The sequence below is a fragment of the Podarcis filfolensis genome, assembly GCF_964270895.1.
Source record: "Podarcis filfolensis genome assembly, chromosome: 3".
NCBI classification, from domain to species: Eukaryota; Metazoa; Chordata; class Lepidosauria; order Squamata; family Lacertidae; genus Podarcis; species Podarcis filfolensis.
Window position 1 is genome coordinate 23,040,271 of NC_139606.1, and position 18,565 is coordinate 23,058,835.

Genomic DNA, 18,565 nt, shown 5'->3' on the forward strand with positions numbered 1-18,565 from the left:
CCTGAATATAAAGCAGCATAGAAGTGTTTTAAAGAAACAAATAAATGTGAAGGGCATTGCAACCTAAATTCTACTGGAATGAAAGCTCACTCAAAATCAACGGGACGGATTACAAGGAGGTACGCTGAGGATCTGCATGTAAGCCAGCCTGCCAAGTTTTATACTACTTTCCAAATGTTTATGCTTTCTGTGTTGGAACCAAAGATCTCACAGAAGTGCCCGTCAAACAGAGGCTATGCAGCTGGAAGTAAAAAGATAATAGCAGTGGGATCCAGGCATCTCTTTTAAAAGAGCTAAGGAATATACTGTGTGGATTTTTTTAAAAGGGAGAAAAAAAGACTGCCTAAGGAAGGGGAAATTAGTGTTTCCCAGGAAAGAAAATGCCTGAAGCACATCTGGCAAACTATATCTTTAACCCCTTTTACAAGGTGAGTTATGTTGAGTGAACACCCTTTAACTTTTTTTTTTTAAATGGGAAAGATCTAATTTATACTTTAAATATACTGAGACAGTATTTGCTATTTTATGTCTAAAAGCGTATAATCAATCAAAAACAAGCAGGAAATCACAGTACAAAAAAAAATGACTGTTCCATCTGAAGAACATGCTGAACATGAAGATGACAAGATTATGTCTGAAACACACACACACACACACACACACACACACACACACACACGATTAAATATGAAGCAAATTAAAGAACTCAGAATCAAAAGACTTTGTTTTGGTGCTCATCATAGGCTATGAGCCAGGAGAAGAGATGACTGGAGGGCTGGGAAGGACCTACAAACGAAAACAAAACAAAAATGGTTCATCGTGTAATTATTTGATTAATATTTCACTCTATCTGTGGCTTCACGGGAACGCGGGTGGCGCTGTGGTCTAAACCACTGAGCCTAGGGCTTGCCGACTGAAAGGTTGGCGGTTCGAATCCCTGCGACGGGGTGAGCTCCTGTTGCTCAGTCCCTGCTCCTGCCCACCTAACAGTTCGAAAGCACGTCAAAGTGCAAGTAGATAAATAGGTACCACTCCGGTGGGAAGGTAAACGACATTTCTGTGTGCTGCTTTGGTTTCGCCAGAAACTTAGTCATGCTGGCCACATGACCCGGAAAAACTGTCTGCGGACAAACGTCGGCTCCCTCGGTCAGTAAAGCGCGATAAATGCCACAACCCCAGAGTTGTTCGCGACTGGACTTAACTGTCCACACTCCAATGGAAAATACTGTTCTGTACAATTCAAACTATTCAAATAAAAGACTCTACTAGAATGGGAACATTTGATAACATTATTTATTTGGTTAGAAAAGAAGGCAAGGGTGGACCAAATCACTGGGAGAGAGAAGAATTGTGGAAGGGGAGGATTGAATATTCCAGATGTGGAATGATGTTACGAGAAAGGCACACTCTCAGGGACAACAAATTGGTTCAAAAAAGACCCACAGAAGAATTTACAGTATGAAATATATTGTGGATGTCCAAAAAGAGTAGAAAAATGGAATAGTGGGCAAAGTTTTATAGGTAATGTCTGTATAACAATATATGAGAAATGCCAGGCTTATTTAGCACCTGGTACATCACCAATCAGTAATAAAGGATGAAAGATTCAGTCTTGTTGGACATTTGATTTGGGGGATTGATGGAAAGAGAATGGTATTCACAACTATGAAGTCTGGAAAAGACATGTGGACGAGCAAAAAAGAAATTGTTAGTAATGCTTCCCATATTTCAGTGTGCTGTGTACAAATAAGATCTTTTAAAAACAGATTAGACTGAAGGTAGGAGTTCAGAGCGGAGATGTTTGAAAAGTTGATTGGAAAATGTCTAATAAACCAGATTGGTAGTTGGTATTTGGCGAGCCAACACGACAGTGATGTGGGATTGAGGACTGGAGTGATCATTCTGCGATATTATGGCAGTGGAAAAAGCTGTACTGTAGCTTTTGAATGAGTGTGTGTGTGTGTGTGTGTGTGTGTGTGTGTGTGTGAACTGGAGTCAAACAATTCCCAAGACTAGCACAGATCTATTGCAAAAGAGCTGCAGAACGAAATCCTGGATTAACTTTGAAATTTTTTATTCAGCACTGGTGCCAACTTCATAATAGCAACAAATTTTAGATAAAATTAAGTTAAAATAGCTGAACAATAGCATGGAGGAGTAAAAAGGCAATAGGATTAAGGCAATGACAAATGTTGTTTCTGCAAAGACGGTAAGGGGGATTTTCCTCCATATATAGTGGAGACGTCAGGAGGCAAGATGTTACTGGAAGATGGTGTGGTCAGTGCTAAATGAAATGCTTAAAACAAGATTGATTAGTAAACCATTACTACATCCTTTGAATTGTGTGGAGAAAGAATATTAAAGAACATTTGGCCACAGGTATTTTAGAAAACTTTTTGCAGAGTTAGTATATTGGCATAGCAGAACTTGCTGGGGCCTTTCCTCTACCAATCATTGCTTTCGCAAGTTAAAATTTTAACTGTGCTACTCATCAAGCACAGCACTATGTATGGGGTTTATAAAGAATAAGCAGCAAAGTATCAAGAGAAAGATAGACAGGATTGCAGGTCTGATTGTGCTTTTGGCCCCAAAGCTCTCCAGCTCTGGCCCAGCCATACCACAAAATGTGCTACCTACGTAGGTATGCCACAGGTTGGCCACACATGCCCCAGACTCAGAGATCTTGGGCATTTGCTAAATAAATTCCATTTATCTTTACTTGAACCAACTAAAATGCAACAAAATAGTAGGCAAGCTTAGGCGTTCTCCAGGCTGGATGTTGAGCAAAACTGCAGAGGTGGTGTTGAGGGCACGACGGTTATACAATTGCTCTGGCATGTACAGAAACCAGAATTACACCCATGTTATATTAAGATCACGATGTGGGTCTATCAATGGCATACCAGTTTGGGAGCTTAAGTCATATGTGACTCAGAAAATCCAAAATAGCCACATGGCTGAGGGAAGGATCCATCTAAGACCATGGAGAATATGGCCAAGAATCTCCCCATGGGCCTCACTGTTCTTACCCTAATGACATCCTGTGGTAAAAATCGCAGGATACATTCCTGGACATTATGGGAGATTCCAACCATTCCCCCCTCCCTGAGGGATCTAATAATGACAGTGATGAGAAAAGGGGCATTCTATGGACACCAGGAGGAGGAAGCCAACGTGTAATTGGGCTGACACATCTACAAAACGTATTCTTCACCACAAACTTCAACACACTTGGCCAAGCAAAACATGACCATGCTCAATAAAGAATGCTCGCCTACTCAAGAGGACCTCTTATTGGGAGAATAATAATTTTAGGATTCCCACAGGATGGGGTAATTTTTACAGGGCGTGTTTAGACAAGCTTGCATCCAGTACAGAAGAACACATGGGAAGTTACTGCAAACTTCCCTTGGCATTTCTCACTGTTTCGCCAGCTTGTTGGAATATGTAGATGCCTATGGATCTGCCTCAGAAATCTGCCTTATGTCAGGTCCAGTCCAGTATTGCCTGATCCGACTTGCAGCAGATCTCAGGCACACCTCTCTCCCATCGTTGGCTGCGAGGTCCTCTTTTACTTGGCATTTCTGGGGACTGAATCAGGGATCTTGCACAGGGGTTGGCAACGTTTTTGTGGCTTGGGCCGGTTCACGGTCCCACAGATGCCGCGGTGGACCGGACGCATGCGCAAACGCTATTTCCAGCGCTCCTTCTGGTGTGGAGGAGGCGCGCGCAGCTTCCCATTGGCTGCAGGAGCTTCCTGCGGCCAATGGGAAGCTGGCCAGTGTTACAGAAGGCGGTCCCCGCTCTGCTCTGTGAAGCTCCATAGCTCCATGAAGCTATGGCCCCACCTTCATTTGGTAAAGCAGTATCAGGTCCAAACGGCATGTGATACTTATCATGCAGTTTGCCCTTGGATGATTGCTTTTTCTTTCACAAATGTGCTCCAGAGAACCCTCTAGAGAAGTTTTTTTTTGGGAGTGCGGGAGGAAAGATGAAGGGAAACAGGAAATCCCATTGCACAAGCGGACTTCTGTTGTGTAAGCAGACAGACAGACAGACATCACTGGATATCCTCTACACTCTTTTATTTCTTGTGCTTCTTTAAATATACTGCAATTATAATTTTGTGCGAAATTCTCTTGCCCTTGAAGATACTGCTCTGGAAACTTCTAATGAGTACTGGCTAATTCACCCTGACTACCTCAGATAAGAATTCCCAGGCCTGTGCAGGTCTACTCAAAAGTAACTCCCACTGGATTTGATTGGCTTCCGTTCAAGCAAGTATACAGATGATAGTTTCCTGTGGTACAGCAGACTTAGGGAGCAACATAAACCAAAGATTCGCTGGAATGATGTTAGGATCCAATAGATCTCTGGCTCAGCTGCCAATACCTGGTGCAGCCAGGCTCTGCTGGCATAAGTCCCACACCCTGGCTCAGCCAGAGAGATGCACCTCCCTCCCAGCTCAACCAGGGCTGAGCCCTCTAAGCTGAGACTGGTGAATTTTATACAGGTGTAAGCCCTGAGGGGGGGGAAGGGTGCTCTGGAAGACGGGTGGAAGTGGGACTGGGCATATGCTGGATCCTAACTTCATTCAGTTCAGTCACATGACCTGGTAACTCAGAGGTTACCCAGAGGTCTATGCTTGCAAAAAAGGGTGGTGCACGCCGACCTTTTAAAGACTCCCCCCCACCCCGGTCAGGCTTAGGTGAGCTCAGGAGGCAGTAGCCCTGCTTCTGAACAGATAAATTACGCCATTTTAATTTAAGGCAGCAGAAGTTCCGCCGGCTTCCTATACTTAGGACACTAATACTGGTATGTGAGTGAAAGTAATTCCTTTCTGATTTTAGTATGCCACACACACACACACTTTTATAAATGGGAGAAACTTACCTATTTGCTCTCAACAGACAGCTGGGAGAAAAAGAAACTCCTATTCCCCAAGTCATACAGCCAGGAAAAATGTAAATAAATAATAACATAAAAATACAATCAATTTATTTTTATCAAACAAAATAGTGCTCCTTCCAATTGTCCTGAGACTACAAAGAAAGAGGGAAGGGAAACTTAAGAAGCAGGGGGATGGGACAAGAACAATAAGCAGCTTCAGGTGGTGCCAGGGGTTGCATTAAAGTGACATTGGGGGTCAGGTGGGATGCAACTTGGTCACTTGTGCTTTAGTACAAGTGAGGGAGTGGAAAGAAGCATAGCTGGCATGCAGAACATCTGGGTCATTTGAGGATACATTGACAGGTATCTGAAAAACATGGTACTCTGGGACTGAAATGAGATGTAAACATAGATAACATGTGCTTCCTAAGCATACTTCTGGTTTGTAGATGGAAGTGTGGGGAAAATATCGTCATTTAGGTAAGGAAGCAGCAAAAAGATCATGGGCTTCATGTACTCCCTTCTCCTATGGGCGCACTCATTTCTTGTTTCACAGAAACCACAGGGTGCCAGGGTGCCCGAATTGGGACAAACTACAGTGTGACCAAACTACAGTATGCATCCAAACTGGGAATACACTTGAAATCATGGATGCTGATTGTAGTTTGTGCAAACCATAGTTTGCTGAATTTGGATGTCACGGCAAACTATGGTTTGCACTCGCCTGAAAAGAAATTAATAGAATGCAGTGGGAGGTGGGAGCGTATTAGCACAAAGCCTATTCATGATGGCTGAACAGAGCCAACACATATTCAATGTCTTGCTTCTATGGTCCCAAACCAATTTCCAGCATTCTGTATTGCCTAAGAGATAATCCGAGGTTTCTTACTACTCTGGGCTAAATATTCACTCAAGTGTTTCCAGCAGTATCGAAGTCTGCTTTTGTTTGGAAATAAGATTTCCATTTGCACAAAATGCTAAGCAAACCATACAATGTTGACTTTAAGATTAAACTCAAAAGGGACTTTTCGCATCTCCCCAGCAGGAAGCAAAGGAATGCCTGTGACTGTGTTTGTAAATTTTAAAGTATTAAAAGTAACAGATACAGCCTTAGTTTTTTAAAAAAACAAGCTCACAACACAGAGATTTTCAGAGAGAATGAGACATCCTGGAGACCCTCGATAGGGGAGGTGCTTAGGAAATTCATGAGTCTCCTTTAGCTGATCCATTTTTGCCCCTGGAGAGGCTTCCTGCAGGATGCTAAATGCATAAAACAGCATGCTCTAAACAGTCATGCTGCCTCACTACGCAACCCTCACCAGGAAGATAACGGATATACAAGAAAGAGGAATGTTACTAGCTGCACATGTTCAAGTCCTCTTCTCAATCTAGCTGAAGGAAAGGACACTACATAATTTGGAACAGCAGATGATTATATCCTTTTCAAAAAGAAAAACGCAGAATCTGAAAATGGACCACAGAGCCAGCAGCAGCTGAGACAGATCTGCCTGACAACTTTTTAACCAAGCTTGGGACTCAACAAGAAACTGGGACTCAACTCCCCCACCCCCCCGCAGATTCGCACATGTCAGTGGGGCACTGACTGCTGGAAGACGCTATCTAGATAACCTTCGCTCTTTAACAGCGTTTGATCTTCTGATTTATAAAGGAGAAAATGTGGCGGCATGTTTGCTTTATTCTGAGCTGCAATCTCGCTCTCGTTCTGGGATTCAACTCCTTTAGGAAAAACATAGAGACCCTGGGCAAAAAGCAGTACCAAGTCCAGCATGGCTTGTGCAGCTACACTTTCCTTTTGCCTGAAACAGAAAATTGCCGTTCTTCTTCCTCTACCTCCTACGTTTCCAATGCAGTGCAGAGGGATGCACCTTTAGATTATGATGATTCCATACAAAGGCTCCAGCTTCTTGAAAACATCCTGGAAAACAACACGCAGTGGCTAATGAAGGTAAAAAAATCCCCCCGTATTATTTCTATCCTACATGCGGGTTCTTGCAGCAGCACACTTTGCTGATTTGTTGTTTTCCCTTTTGACGAGTGAGTACATTGAGTTGCGGAACATTTCATTCACTTGCTCTTGACAAACAACTTTGTCGAAAACATTTAGTACGACTGCATGCTATTTACAGCCATGTGAAAAATCCAGCGTGAGGAATTTTGTTTCCTGAACTAGAGCAACGGGCTAACTGATTTATTTGTTCTAAAACGTTGCACCATGTTTTTCAGGGAGGAAAAAAAAAAGCTTTCAAACCTGTATGCTATGAATAGCTAGAAACAGCTTCTTTGCTTCTATCCATATTATATTTTCAGAATGCCATGCGGAGGGTGCAAGCTCACATGCACGCAACTGTCAGATATGCAGGGTTTCATACGTGGAATTTACTTCCAGTTAAATTTGCTTAGCACTGCAGGCAATAGTTAGCATTATTAAGGTCTGATTCACACCATGAGAAAATAGCAGGAAGCCCAATTTTACACTGTGTGTACCCATAGCATAGCGTATAATGTGCAAGGGTGGGGGGTCATTCTTGTGTAGAGGCTGTGAAGAATCAAAGTTAATTGTGGCTTCCTACAGTGTGCACATATGATTTAAAATGAGATATGCTTGAGTCCCAAAGATTTGAATGGGACTTTGGCAACAGTATTATTGAACAACAGCTCTGTGGACTGGTGCAGAATGTATCTGTGAATATTATTTTAATCATTTTGAATGTCTTAAGTTACTGACTTCGATATAGGGATTCAATTTTGTGTGTGAAATAACGTTACTTTGGGTGGCGTCCGGATAACTATTGTTTTGTTCTAAAAGTCTCTGTGTAATTCCTGCACTACTAGACTATGATGGATTAATATGTGATAATTGGTTAGTTACAAACAAATGGATTTGCGAACAAGCATCCTACATGGAAAAAGCTAACAAAATCACTTTCTTGACTATCGAACAGTTTATCTAGACTGTGTGACAGTTCAATTTATTCATGTTTACTCTGAAGTTGAGGTTTACTTCAAAGTAAGTGTGCAAAGGATAGCATCATAGACAAACTGAACAGAAAGTGCAGCTTAACTGCATGATATCCTTGCAAAGTCACATGATACAAGACATGTCTTCTGAGGATGAAATACATGCGCTGAAAACCTAAACCTACTGATTCAGAGGTAGGTCCCATTAAGTTCAGTTAGATTAATTCTCTAGGGTCCTTGCTAAGGACTGAAGCTTTAAAGGATCTCATTTAATATCTCAGTATATTCATTACAGAGAAGGCTGCAAATACTTAGAATACACCTCACTAACGCAGCATCACAAAAAATTAAAATCAATATAGGCCCTGTTTGAAGCTTTTAATCAAGCATGTATTATGAGCTGTTATTGCAGACTAATGTGTCCCACACCTTCCTATGATAAGAAGCAGATAAGATTATAAAGTAACACTGAACAGTTATGTGAGAGAATTTAAAACTGCATTTAATAATCTAAAATATGCTTTGGGGAAGGTTGTTTAAATAGCTGTGTATCTAGCAGAACGATCCTAGGTATGTCCTTTCAAAAGTATGTCTGTCCTATTGAGTTAAATGAGACCTTACTTCCTGATAGATGGGCTACAATCTTATACAGATTATTTTACAGTAAATCCCATTGAACATCATGAGCATTACTTCTGAGTAGGCATTGGTAAGATTGAACTTCAAGCTGCAAAATGTTTAACATAAATGTCATGCCACCGTTCATATTGACAGGTAGGTAGGTAGATAGATGGATAGAAAAAGGGTTTTAGAACCCAAGTTTATGTCCATTGTTTTTATATTTACTTAAATAACAGCACTGAATTACAAAAAAAATTACTTTCTACAACCCCTCCCTTTTACTTTAAGTAAAAAACTAAAATAACTAGGAGAGTCAGGATCAATTGCAAGACTGCCACAACACATTTCTCAGGTCAGCAGTTTTATTTATTGCTTTTTCCTATAAATCTCTGCGAATTTCTTTATGACAAGCACATTCAGCAAAGTCATTAAAACCAGGTACTTACTTTTGGAGGTCAGTCAATCCATTTAAAAAGGAAATAAACATTCTATTTCTACATTTTATCAACTGACAATGCAATTGTGCAGAAGTAAGGTCCATTGGGTTAAACGAAACCCTAACTTTCTATTGGATAACATTGGTTTTGTGTTTGGCTTGTCGTTCCTTTAACATAGGGCACTTAGGCTATCTTACCCTCATTATCCTCAAGCAACTTAGGTCCCAAACTGTTTTCCTAATGAAACCTAGTAAATAAGAATAACATGAAGAAAAATCCACAGGGATCATTCCAATTCATTATTTATAAACTCTTTTATTTATGCTAAGGCAAATTAATGTACATAACACATGGATGCCCTCGAATGCCACTTTGTAACCATTTCAACCGGTTCTGGAAAATCTGACAAATTTAATTTTCCCTTTTTCCTTTAGTGAGCCTTTCTAAACCCTAGGAACCACTTATTTTTGAAGGGTGCTTGAAATAACACTGCCAGCATAAAGATCTTTCTAGCACCAGTTATGCACAAAATCTTTGTTTCAAATGCATTCTACATCCTCACACAGTATCACATTTCCCACCTTCAATCAGTCATCAAAAGGAAATGTTATCTTTCTGAATGGACACCAAACTGTCTGAATGGAAGAGAGTGGAAATCACTGTGGATGCCTCACAATCACAATAGGAAGCTGGAAGGTGTCAGAGTTGCTGTGCATTCCGGAAACTAACAGAAAACCAAGGCCAGTGTTTCAGACGTTCCTAGAAAACCACAACAACCATGGAAGGGCTTGCAGTTAAAATGAGATTAGTATTATTACCACACCACCTTATCTTCCAATACCTTTTAAAACCCCTTTTCTAAAAATACCAATTTGTCTGACGTCTGAGCAAAACTAATATCTGGCATACCAAAAGAACAGGCTAATTTCATACGATATGTTCCAGCAAATCACAGTTCAAGAGAAAGTAGAATCCTATAATGCATATAAGATTCTGCACCACAATAGTCCTTTGAAGTCTGCCACAACCCCGGAATTTTCCATTTTTATTTAAGTCTTCCCAGTATTGCAGGAGAAAAACAAAGCCTGCTTGAGTTCGTTATAGGCTAAACAATCTATTACATTCCCTTGTAATCAATTTCTAAAATACTTGATAATATAATGTTGTTTCCAAGAAACAACTATTGCTATTGTTAGTCTACAGTTGCAGTAGGTTCAAGATATGGAAAAATGAGGCTTTTACCCTGGTGTGGTTTGCAAACAGGTACAGCCATTAATTTGATTCACAGCTGCTTCACAGAAATAGCCTAACATATCAGACGAAGGGGTTGACAGATCTGATGGTCGTGTAGTTACATTATTACAGCTAGGAATGTTGACAAATGAGATGCGCTGCCCTCTCAAGAGAGGCATGAAATAGTTAAAGGTTATCTGTGATGGAGAATAAACTAACTTTCCGCTAGCTGTTCTGAAAGGACCGTGCAAACCAACTGTGGAGATGCCCACAAAATAATGGCTCAAGAAATCTTTGCACACTCTCTCACACAAACTTTATTCCATGTACATAAGCTTACATATATACACTCAAACTGGCCAAATGCTGGCAAATATGCCTCTACTTCCCCAAACCCTACACCAGTGGTGTCCAAACATTTTTCAAAGAGGGCCAGATTTGATGAAGTGAAGGGCCGTGAGGGCCGACCAAAGGGCTGACTAAAGTTATTAACTCCAGTGTTGTTGAGCTTTTTTAGGATTGAAGTTGTTGAGGTTTTTTTTTTTTAGGGTTTAAGTTGTTAAGGGTTTTTTTTTTTTTTTTTAAGGATTTTACCCCAGGAAATTAACTGCCACAGGGGCCGGATTGAACCAACCAACAGGCTGAATTAGGCCCCCAAAACGGACTTTAGACATGCCTTCCCTAACTGACACTTAGCTGTGCAGATTCACATTCTCTTCTGTAGGCCCGTTTCCCTCCTCATTCATGTCTGTTATACAGAGGAACCTTTGCCCCTCGCCCAGGCTCTTGCCATTTCCTCTCCCTAACATCTCAGCATAACGTGTATTACAATAATATTGCTTTCCATGCCGTTATTATATCCTCTGCTGAACATCATTGATAGGGAGCATGTAATTAAAAGCCACGGGATGCATTTGTAGTATTCAAGGGAGGTGTTGGTGTTGCTAGGGAACCTGTTTATTTATCGGCATGGAAGGCACAGCAGCTGCTTGTCAGTTAGTGCAGGGCCTTGTAATCAAAGGAGTGCGCAGGATGAGACTGGCATAATGGTTGCTGACGATGCAAAGGTAAATGAAGGGTCTGTATGGGCTGCCTTGCTGGAAATGCTCTCCTCTGTAGTTTTGACGGGAGAGAAGCATTTGGGAGATCTCTCACAGGGAGAGCAACCTAGCCTATTCACAACCTTGGTTTCATATTCCACAAAGTATCTCTCCTACCCTGAGTGGTGAAAGTGGCTTTCTGAAGGAGGGCTAGCAATGGATCAATTAAATACCACTTACATCTTATCAGGCAATAATCAGGCAATAGTTAGCACATTTCGCATGAACAGTGCCATGCTTGGCTAGCCCCACCTCCAGACATGCTGGCTTGCCTTAACTATCTCTGCATTCAGTGGACCAGGAACCCAATCGTGTGGAAGCCTTCACATATATCTGCAAGCTTTCTTGCTGCAGACTTTCATGCCAAATGCGCAGAAAGCAGGGGACAGGACAAGCCAGCATGCTTGATGTCAGGGGTGGGACTAGCTGGCCTAGCCCTGATCACAATTTGATCAGTGAGCGGGGAATAGAGAATTCAGCTATTTGCAGAGACTGTTGTCTTCTGTAAGATTTCAGAAGCCAGGTTCCCCCGGAAGCTTTAAAATGCACCCCCCTGTCCATAGCAAATGCAAACGCCGTAGCAAATGCAAGTGACCTGTGCCAGCTTTTGTTTATAATCATTCTGGCATCTAGGACAAAGTGCCTTTAAGCATGAATAGAGTTCCTTCCACTCCAAGATCTTGTTCTCTGGAGGCCTTAGGTATTACAACACCCTACGGAACCTGTGTCAAATACTTAAAGGATTTACTACTCCCTTCCCATCGAAGAGCCTTTATGCTCGTGAGATTAAATGCTTTCCCTTCTGCAGCAACTAAAGGCAGATTCTCACACACTCCATATCAAGCCCGTTTGTGTGCCTGCAACCAAGAAGTACCAGATTCAATGGAACACATTCTCTTAGAGTGCCCTTTTCATAGCAGACCTTGCCAACTGATGCTGAGTAAAATGTTGGACCTCTGGCCCACAACCCAGAGGAGAAATCAAATGAGGTTTCTCCTGGCAGATCGGGACAAAGATACCACTGCTCTAGTAGCTTCCTTTTTAGCCACAATTTTGCCTGAAAGGGTTCCCAACGAACCATCCCTTCGGGAAATAGACCCTATACCCCTTGACAGCTTCAACCTTGTCCTTTAATTATCCCAGTGATCTGAAACGTTTTATATTATGATGCCAATAAAGGTACTTGACTTGACTAGAGTTCCTTCCGCCTAAAGGAAGTTTAAGAAAAGAAAAATCTAAGGACAATATTCATTTTTGCCCCTGTCTGAAAGGTGGCTTGGGATGTGATGGACAGGCAGTTGTTTGACTAATGCATATGAAGCTCTGGTTCTGCAATGAGACAGCTGGTTCATCTGCATAACTTCTGGGAGATCAACACAGCTGTATGCAAGGTCACCAAATGCACACTGCCACACAGCCCAGGTCATCTCCTTGGTTCTTTTACAGGTGACGCTGTGTGCAGCCACACAGCATGCATTTGGGATGCAAAGCACAGGGTATAGGAGTGCCCTACACAAATGTGCAATCATCATTCCCCAGCTACCCGGCAGTCTAAACCAGGACCACTATGCTGAATCTCTAACGGGCTCGTCTCTTGGTGTTCCTGAATGCCAAAGGCCTTGTTCCTGTTTAGAGATGCTTGCTAAACAGTTGAGAAAATGGACAGCAACAAGCTCACTTGAGAAAGCTGGCAGGCTGGTTATGTCCACTCTTAAATCAGGGAGCATGACCCATGACTCCTGCAGATCTCCAGAAGACGTTCATTCACTCACACACTTGTACTATTGCTGTCAGGTGACATCAAAATGCAGTAATAAGCAAGGCTGCTACCAGAGGCACCAGCTTGCAAGGGTGATGGGAGGGGGTGATGTCACACACATGGTGTCTGGATGCTGGGAGGAGCTAGGGACAGAACCAAACCTGGTGGCCACGCAGCTTCAACACCCATTGTCTCATCCTCCACCTCCTCTTGGTGCCATCACTGGCAGGAGACTGCTTCAACCCAAGGAGCTGGCCACTGGAGCTGTGCCACAATTGGCTCTGTACTTTTGGGGCATGGGGGGCCCTACTCCTGAAATATAGACAAACCCAAAAGGACTCAGCCCCCAGGAGCTGATGCCCCTGGCTGCACACTCATTCCTGGCTACATAGAATATCTGGAAATAATTCCCCATGCTCGGAGTAACAGGCAGCCAGCTGGGGAGGGACTTCAGTTCAATGGTAGAGTAGATGCTTCACTGTCTCAAATTTAATCACTGGCACTTCCCAGTAAAGAATCTCAGATCACAGGGCAGGGAAAGACCTTGGAGAGGGCACTGCTAGTTAAACCAGACATAGTGAGCTAGATAGACAATTGCTCTGATTCAGTTATCAGGCATGTTCATCTGCGTTCAGCATTTGACTGGCTTCCCTGCCATACTTTGAACAGTTCTGTTCAAAAGCACAGAACTGAGAACAAGCACAACTTCCGGCAAACTTTTCATTCCCCTGTTCCTTTGCACATGGAAGGTGAGCTTATTTATTACAATTATTGATGGAACTGCCATTCAGACAGATGGATCAATGGCAACATCTCACTCAGTTGCGCTCCACGAAGGAGCTCCTGTGACAAAACCTAAAATGACTGGACCAAAGTTAACACACCCTATTTTAGATCACAAAATAGACCTCTGGGCTTGTCCAGCTTTGTGGGAAAACATTCTTTTTTTCAAAAAGTATTTTAGTTAAGTTGTGCAAGAGCTTCTAGTTAAAACGGCTGCATACAAAAATTCCAAACAACTGATGTGTACAGCAGAAGGCCCTTTTTATAAAAAGCAGTTTTAGCCTGGAATATATATTATTATTATTATTTTTTACTTTAAGCTCTTTGTATAATGTCCATTGGCCAGTTTGCTTCCTGAGTGGAATAGGCTCACTTAACCGGGCAAACTTTAGATGCTTTGAAAAAAACTGATGTAAATAAATCACTGACCTTTTCAAATCCTTTAATAGTCTAATGGAGAAAATACATACCATACTATACAGCTATTACACTGTTACAGTACAGCTGTTAATATCATTTTTAGTGTTAACATAATTTTGAGATCTTTGAGATGTGAGGAGACCCCACAGGCCAATCCATTGTGCGTTAAGCTCCACACTCCATAAAATTTATTAGCTATGAGACAAAATAGTTCCAGTGGTTTTTATTTCAAATCATTGTTTGGTGTACAAGAATGAGAGTTAGCATAACAGAATTCAACAGCAGGTAGAAGTGACCTGTTTCAAGTAGCACCATAGAGGCGGGAGAAATAGATGAAGGCAGGAATTGGTGTACAAATAATTTGGTGAGATTTGGAATTATTCTAGTGGGTGGAGGTTTCCTTCAGGGAGCAAAATTTATTTCTATTTATGTACTGTTTTCAAGTTATTACTATCTTTTTTATATATAATTTTTTCTTAAAATGACTTCCCTTCCTCTCTTTCCATGGTTCATTTTGCATATCATAAATCCCTGCATCTTTTACATAAACTAAACCATTCAGTATTCCATTATTACATCCATCAAAATTTATTTACACTGTTGAATTTATCTTAAGGCTGCCAACATTTTCAAGTGTACACAATTCCTCCCCTCCATATATTCAATAAACATTTTCCAATCTTCTCTAAATGTATGTTCTTCTTGTTTCTATATGTTAAGTCTGCAAGCTGCACATATTCCGTCAGCTCAAGTTGCCATTCTTCTTTAGTTGGGACCTCACTCGTTTTCCATTTTTGGACTAACAAAACATGGGCCGCAGTAGTGGCATACATAAATAATCGTTTTTGACACCTGGGAATTTCATTCTGGATTATCCCCAGAATATTATCAATTCTGTTCTTAAATTTGATTATCGGGCAGAATAAATCCAAGAAGCTGGGAACATATAGGACTGCTTCACACCGAACTGTCTCTGCCTTTGCAAGTTGCTCCAATCTTCTCTAGCAAAAATGTTTCTTATTCAATAGCAGATGTGCATTCACAGTAGAAAACACTGCAGATATTTGAGAAACGTTTGTCCACCTGTTGCGTAACAACCTCTGTGAATATTTAAGAAAGGTCAATATGAACTTTTGGAAGAATAGTTTGGTAGCTTCTGAAATGCTGTGCTCAGAGGGCAGCAGGCAGAAAGAGATTTATATTCTTTCAAAGCGTGTTATTTTGAGAACAATTTCCTTCAAGTGCAATACTGTTTAAGTTGGGTCTAATGCTTGGCTACCAGCAAATAGGTACCCTTAGGAAGCTAAAACACAAGCAGCATGCTTGGGAAATCAAAGCAGTCCCTTTATTGCCGTGTAAAAACAGGCACAAAAGCCAAACCAACTAAGCTGCTTTCCACAAAAACAGGCAGCAGCAGAATGCGAGGCATTTCACAGTCAGGGGCTGGAGGCATATAAAATTATCTCTGAAGGCAATTTATATCCTGTGATGCATAAATAGAAGGGGGCTCAACTCGCCAATTAGGCATTGTGGCTTGGATACAAAGATCCCTGTGCATGAGCAGAAAGGATTTCTGCACAACTCACATTCTTTACTAAACCTTCTCCCTAATTTTCTCCTATATGCACCCACAAAACCACCCCAGAAGCTCTAATGTTGAACGTGATGCGAAATGGGGATCTGCAGCTGAGGAATGTGACCTTCCCACGTGCATAAGAAAATGCTTTTTGCCGTTCTTTCTACATCACACATGATGGAGAGCCGCAAATGGTCACAGCTTCCTAACAACAACAACAATAACAACAACAACAACAACAATAATAATACCTCGCCCGTCTGACTGGGTTGCCCCAGCCACTCTGGTTGGCTTCCGACATATATTAAACATAATAAAACATTGCACATTCAAAAGCTTCCCTATACAGAGCTGCCTTCAGATGTCTTCTAAAGATGATAGAATTACTCATCCCCTTGACATCAGATGGGCAGCTGTTCCGCTGACCTGGTCAGTAACCTTACAGTCTACGTGTGAGTTTCCCCTTTATTCTGTTTTACGTTGTGCGTAGTGAACCTTAAGCTCTGCCCAGGTGGAATCTCTCAATGCTTCTTAATGGTGAAACTGAGCTGAATGAAATCAATTTTACATGGAAAAATAAACCAGTGACATAGCCATGATGATGGTTGACAAAGTCTATTAGGGAATTGAAAATTCAACAGCTTTCTGACTTGTTGCACGTACTATGTGCCCGTCATTTTCTTAATACCAGTGCTGTCCTGTCCCTGTCCCTTTAAAGTTCAGTATTATTAGAATTTCAGTTGTTCTGAAGAGGCTGGGGATGGTGTGTGGTGTCTCTCCGCCACTCGCCATGAACATTTCTCGGGTACTCTGCAGCCTCCCTTGGCACCACATGCTTCCTGATCTGAAAAAGGCCTATGAGACAAGTTTACCTCATAACGGGCTTTTAATTGAGGCCCAGGAACCTGGGAAAGCCACAGAGTACGGATCACTGATGAGGTGATTTGGAGAATGAGAAGAAGGATGCTCCTAAACATCCCTTAAAGCTAGAGGTAAAGGTACCCCTCCCCTTCATGGATCACTGCCTTGCCGTGGTGAAGGGGCTTGAATAACTCAGAGAAGCTATGAGCTATGCCGTGCAGGGCCACCCAAGATGGACAGGTCATAGTGGAGAGTTTTGACCAAACGTGATCCACCTGGAGCAGGAACCGGCAAGCCACTCCAGTATCCCTGCCAAGAAAACTCCATGGACAAAGACAACAGGCATATAAAAGTTATGACGCTGGAAGATGAGCCCCACAGGTCGGAAGGCGTCCAACATGCTACTGAGGAAGAGCAGAGGACAAGTACAAGTAGATCCAGAGCTGATGAAGCGGCTGGGCCAAAGCCGAAAGGACGCTCAGTTGCGGATATGCCAGGAAGCGAAAGGAAAGTCCAATGCTGTAAAGAAAAATATTGCATAGGAACCTGGAATGTATGAACCATGAACCTTGGTAAGTTGGATGTGGTCAAAGATGAGACGGCAAGAATAAATATTGACATCCTGGGCATCAGCGAACTAAAATGGGCGGGAATGGGCGAATTCAGTTCGGATGATCATCATATCTACTACTGTGGGCAAGAATCCCGTAAAAGAAATGGAGTGGCTCTCATAGTCAACAAAAGAGTGGCGAAAGCTGTACTGGGATGCAATCTCAAAAGTGATAGAATGATCTCGATACGAATCCAAGGCAGACCTTTTAACATCACAGTAATCCAAGTTTATGCACCAACTACTGGTGCTGAAGAAACTGAAATTGACCAGTTCTATGAAGACTTACAACACCTTATAGAAATGACACCAAAGAAGGATGTTCTTCTCATTATAGGGGATTGGAATGCTAAAGTAGGGAGTCAAGAGATAAAAGGAACAACTGGCAAGTTTGGCCTTGGAGCTCAAAACGAAGCAGGGCAAAGGCTAATAGAGTTCTGCCAAGAGAACAAGCTGGTCATCACAAACACTCTTTTCCAACAACACAAGAGACGACTCTGCACATGGACATCACCAGATGGGCAGCATCAAAATCAGATTGATTATATTCTCTGCAGCCAAAGATGGAGAAGCTCTATACAGTCAACAAAAACAAGACCTGGAGCTGACTGTGGCTCAGATCATCAGCTTCTTATAGCAAAATTCAAGCTTAAACTGAAGAAAGTAGGAAAAACCACTGGGCCGGTAAGATACAATCTAAGTCAAATCCCTTATGAATACACAGTGGAAGTGAGGAACAGGTTTAAGGATTTAGATTTGGCGGACAGAGTGCCTGAAGAACTATGGATGGAGGCTCGCAACATTACACAGGAGGCAGCAACTAAAACAATCCCAATGGAAAGGAAATGCAAGAAAGCAAAGTGGCTGTCCAACAAGGCCTTACAAATAGCGGGGGAGAGAAGGCAAGCAAAATGCGAGGGAGATAGTAAAAGATACAGGAAATTGAATGCAGATTTCCAAAAAATAGCAAGGAGAGACAAGAAGGCCTTCTTAAACGAGCAATGCAAAGAAATAGAGGAAAACAACAGAATGGGAAGAACCAGAGATCTGTTCAAGAAAATTGGAGATATGAAAGGAACATTTCGTACAAAGATTACCATAATAAAAGACAAAAGTGGAAAGGACCTAACAGAAGCAGAAGACATCAAGAAGAGGTGGCAAGAATACACAGAGGAATTATACCAGAAAGAAATGGATGTCTCGTACACTCCAGGTAGTGTGGTTGCTGACCTTGAGCCAGACATCCTGGAGAGTGAAGTCAAATGGGCCTTAGAAAGCACTGCTAATAACAAGGCC

At 42.0% G+C, this 18,565-nt stretch overlaps 2 protein-coding genes and 1 long non-coding RNA gene across 4 annotated transcripts in view; 2 read left to right on the forward strand and 1 right to left on the reverse strand.

The window, feature by feature from the left end:
- LOC310759895 overlaps window positions 1–18,565 on the forward strand; it is a 123,824-nt gene that overhangs the window by 69,233 nt on the left and 36,026 nt on the right. The gene's annotated exons all lie outside the window — the stretch shown is intronic.
- MCPH1 (microcephalin 1) overlaps window positions 1–18,565 on the reverse strand; it is a 107,140-nt gene that overhangs the window by 26,938 nt on the left and 61,637 nt on the right.
- ANGPT2 (angiopoietin 2) overlaps window positions 6,011–18,565 on the forward strand; it is a 45,740-nt gene continuing 33,185 nt past the window's right edge. Inside the window, exon 1 of one of the 2 annotated variants that reach the window (XM_083607315.1) lies at window positions 6,011–6,856. In XM_083607315.1, coding sequence (XP_083463441.1) covers window positions 6,566–6,856 — 291 coding nt within the window. In that variant the 5' untranslated portion in view covers window positions 6,011–6,565. Of the gene's footprint in view, window positions 6,857–11,191; window positions 11,228–18,565 lie in introns of those variants that run through there. The other variant, XM_083607316.1, reaches the window with a different exon arrangement.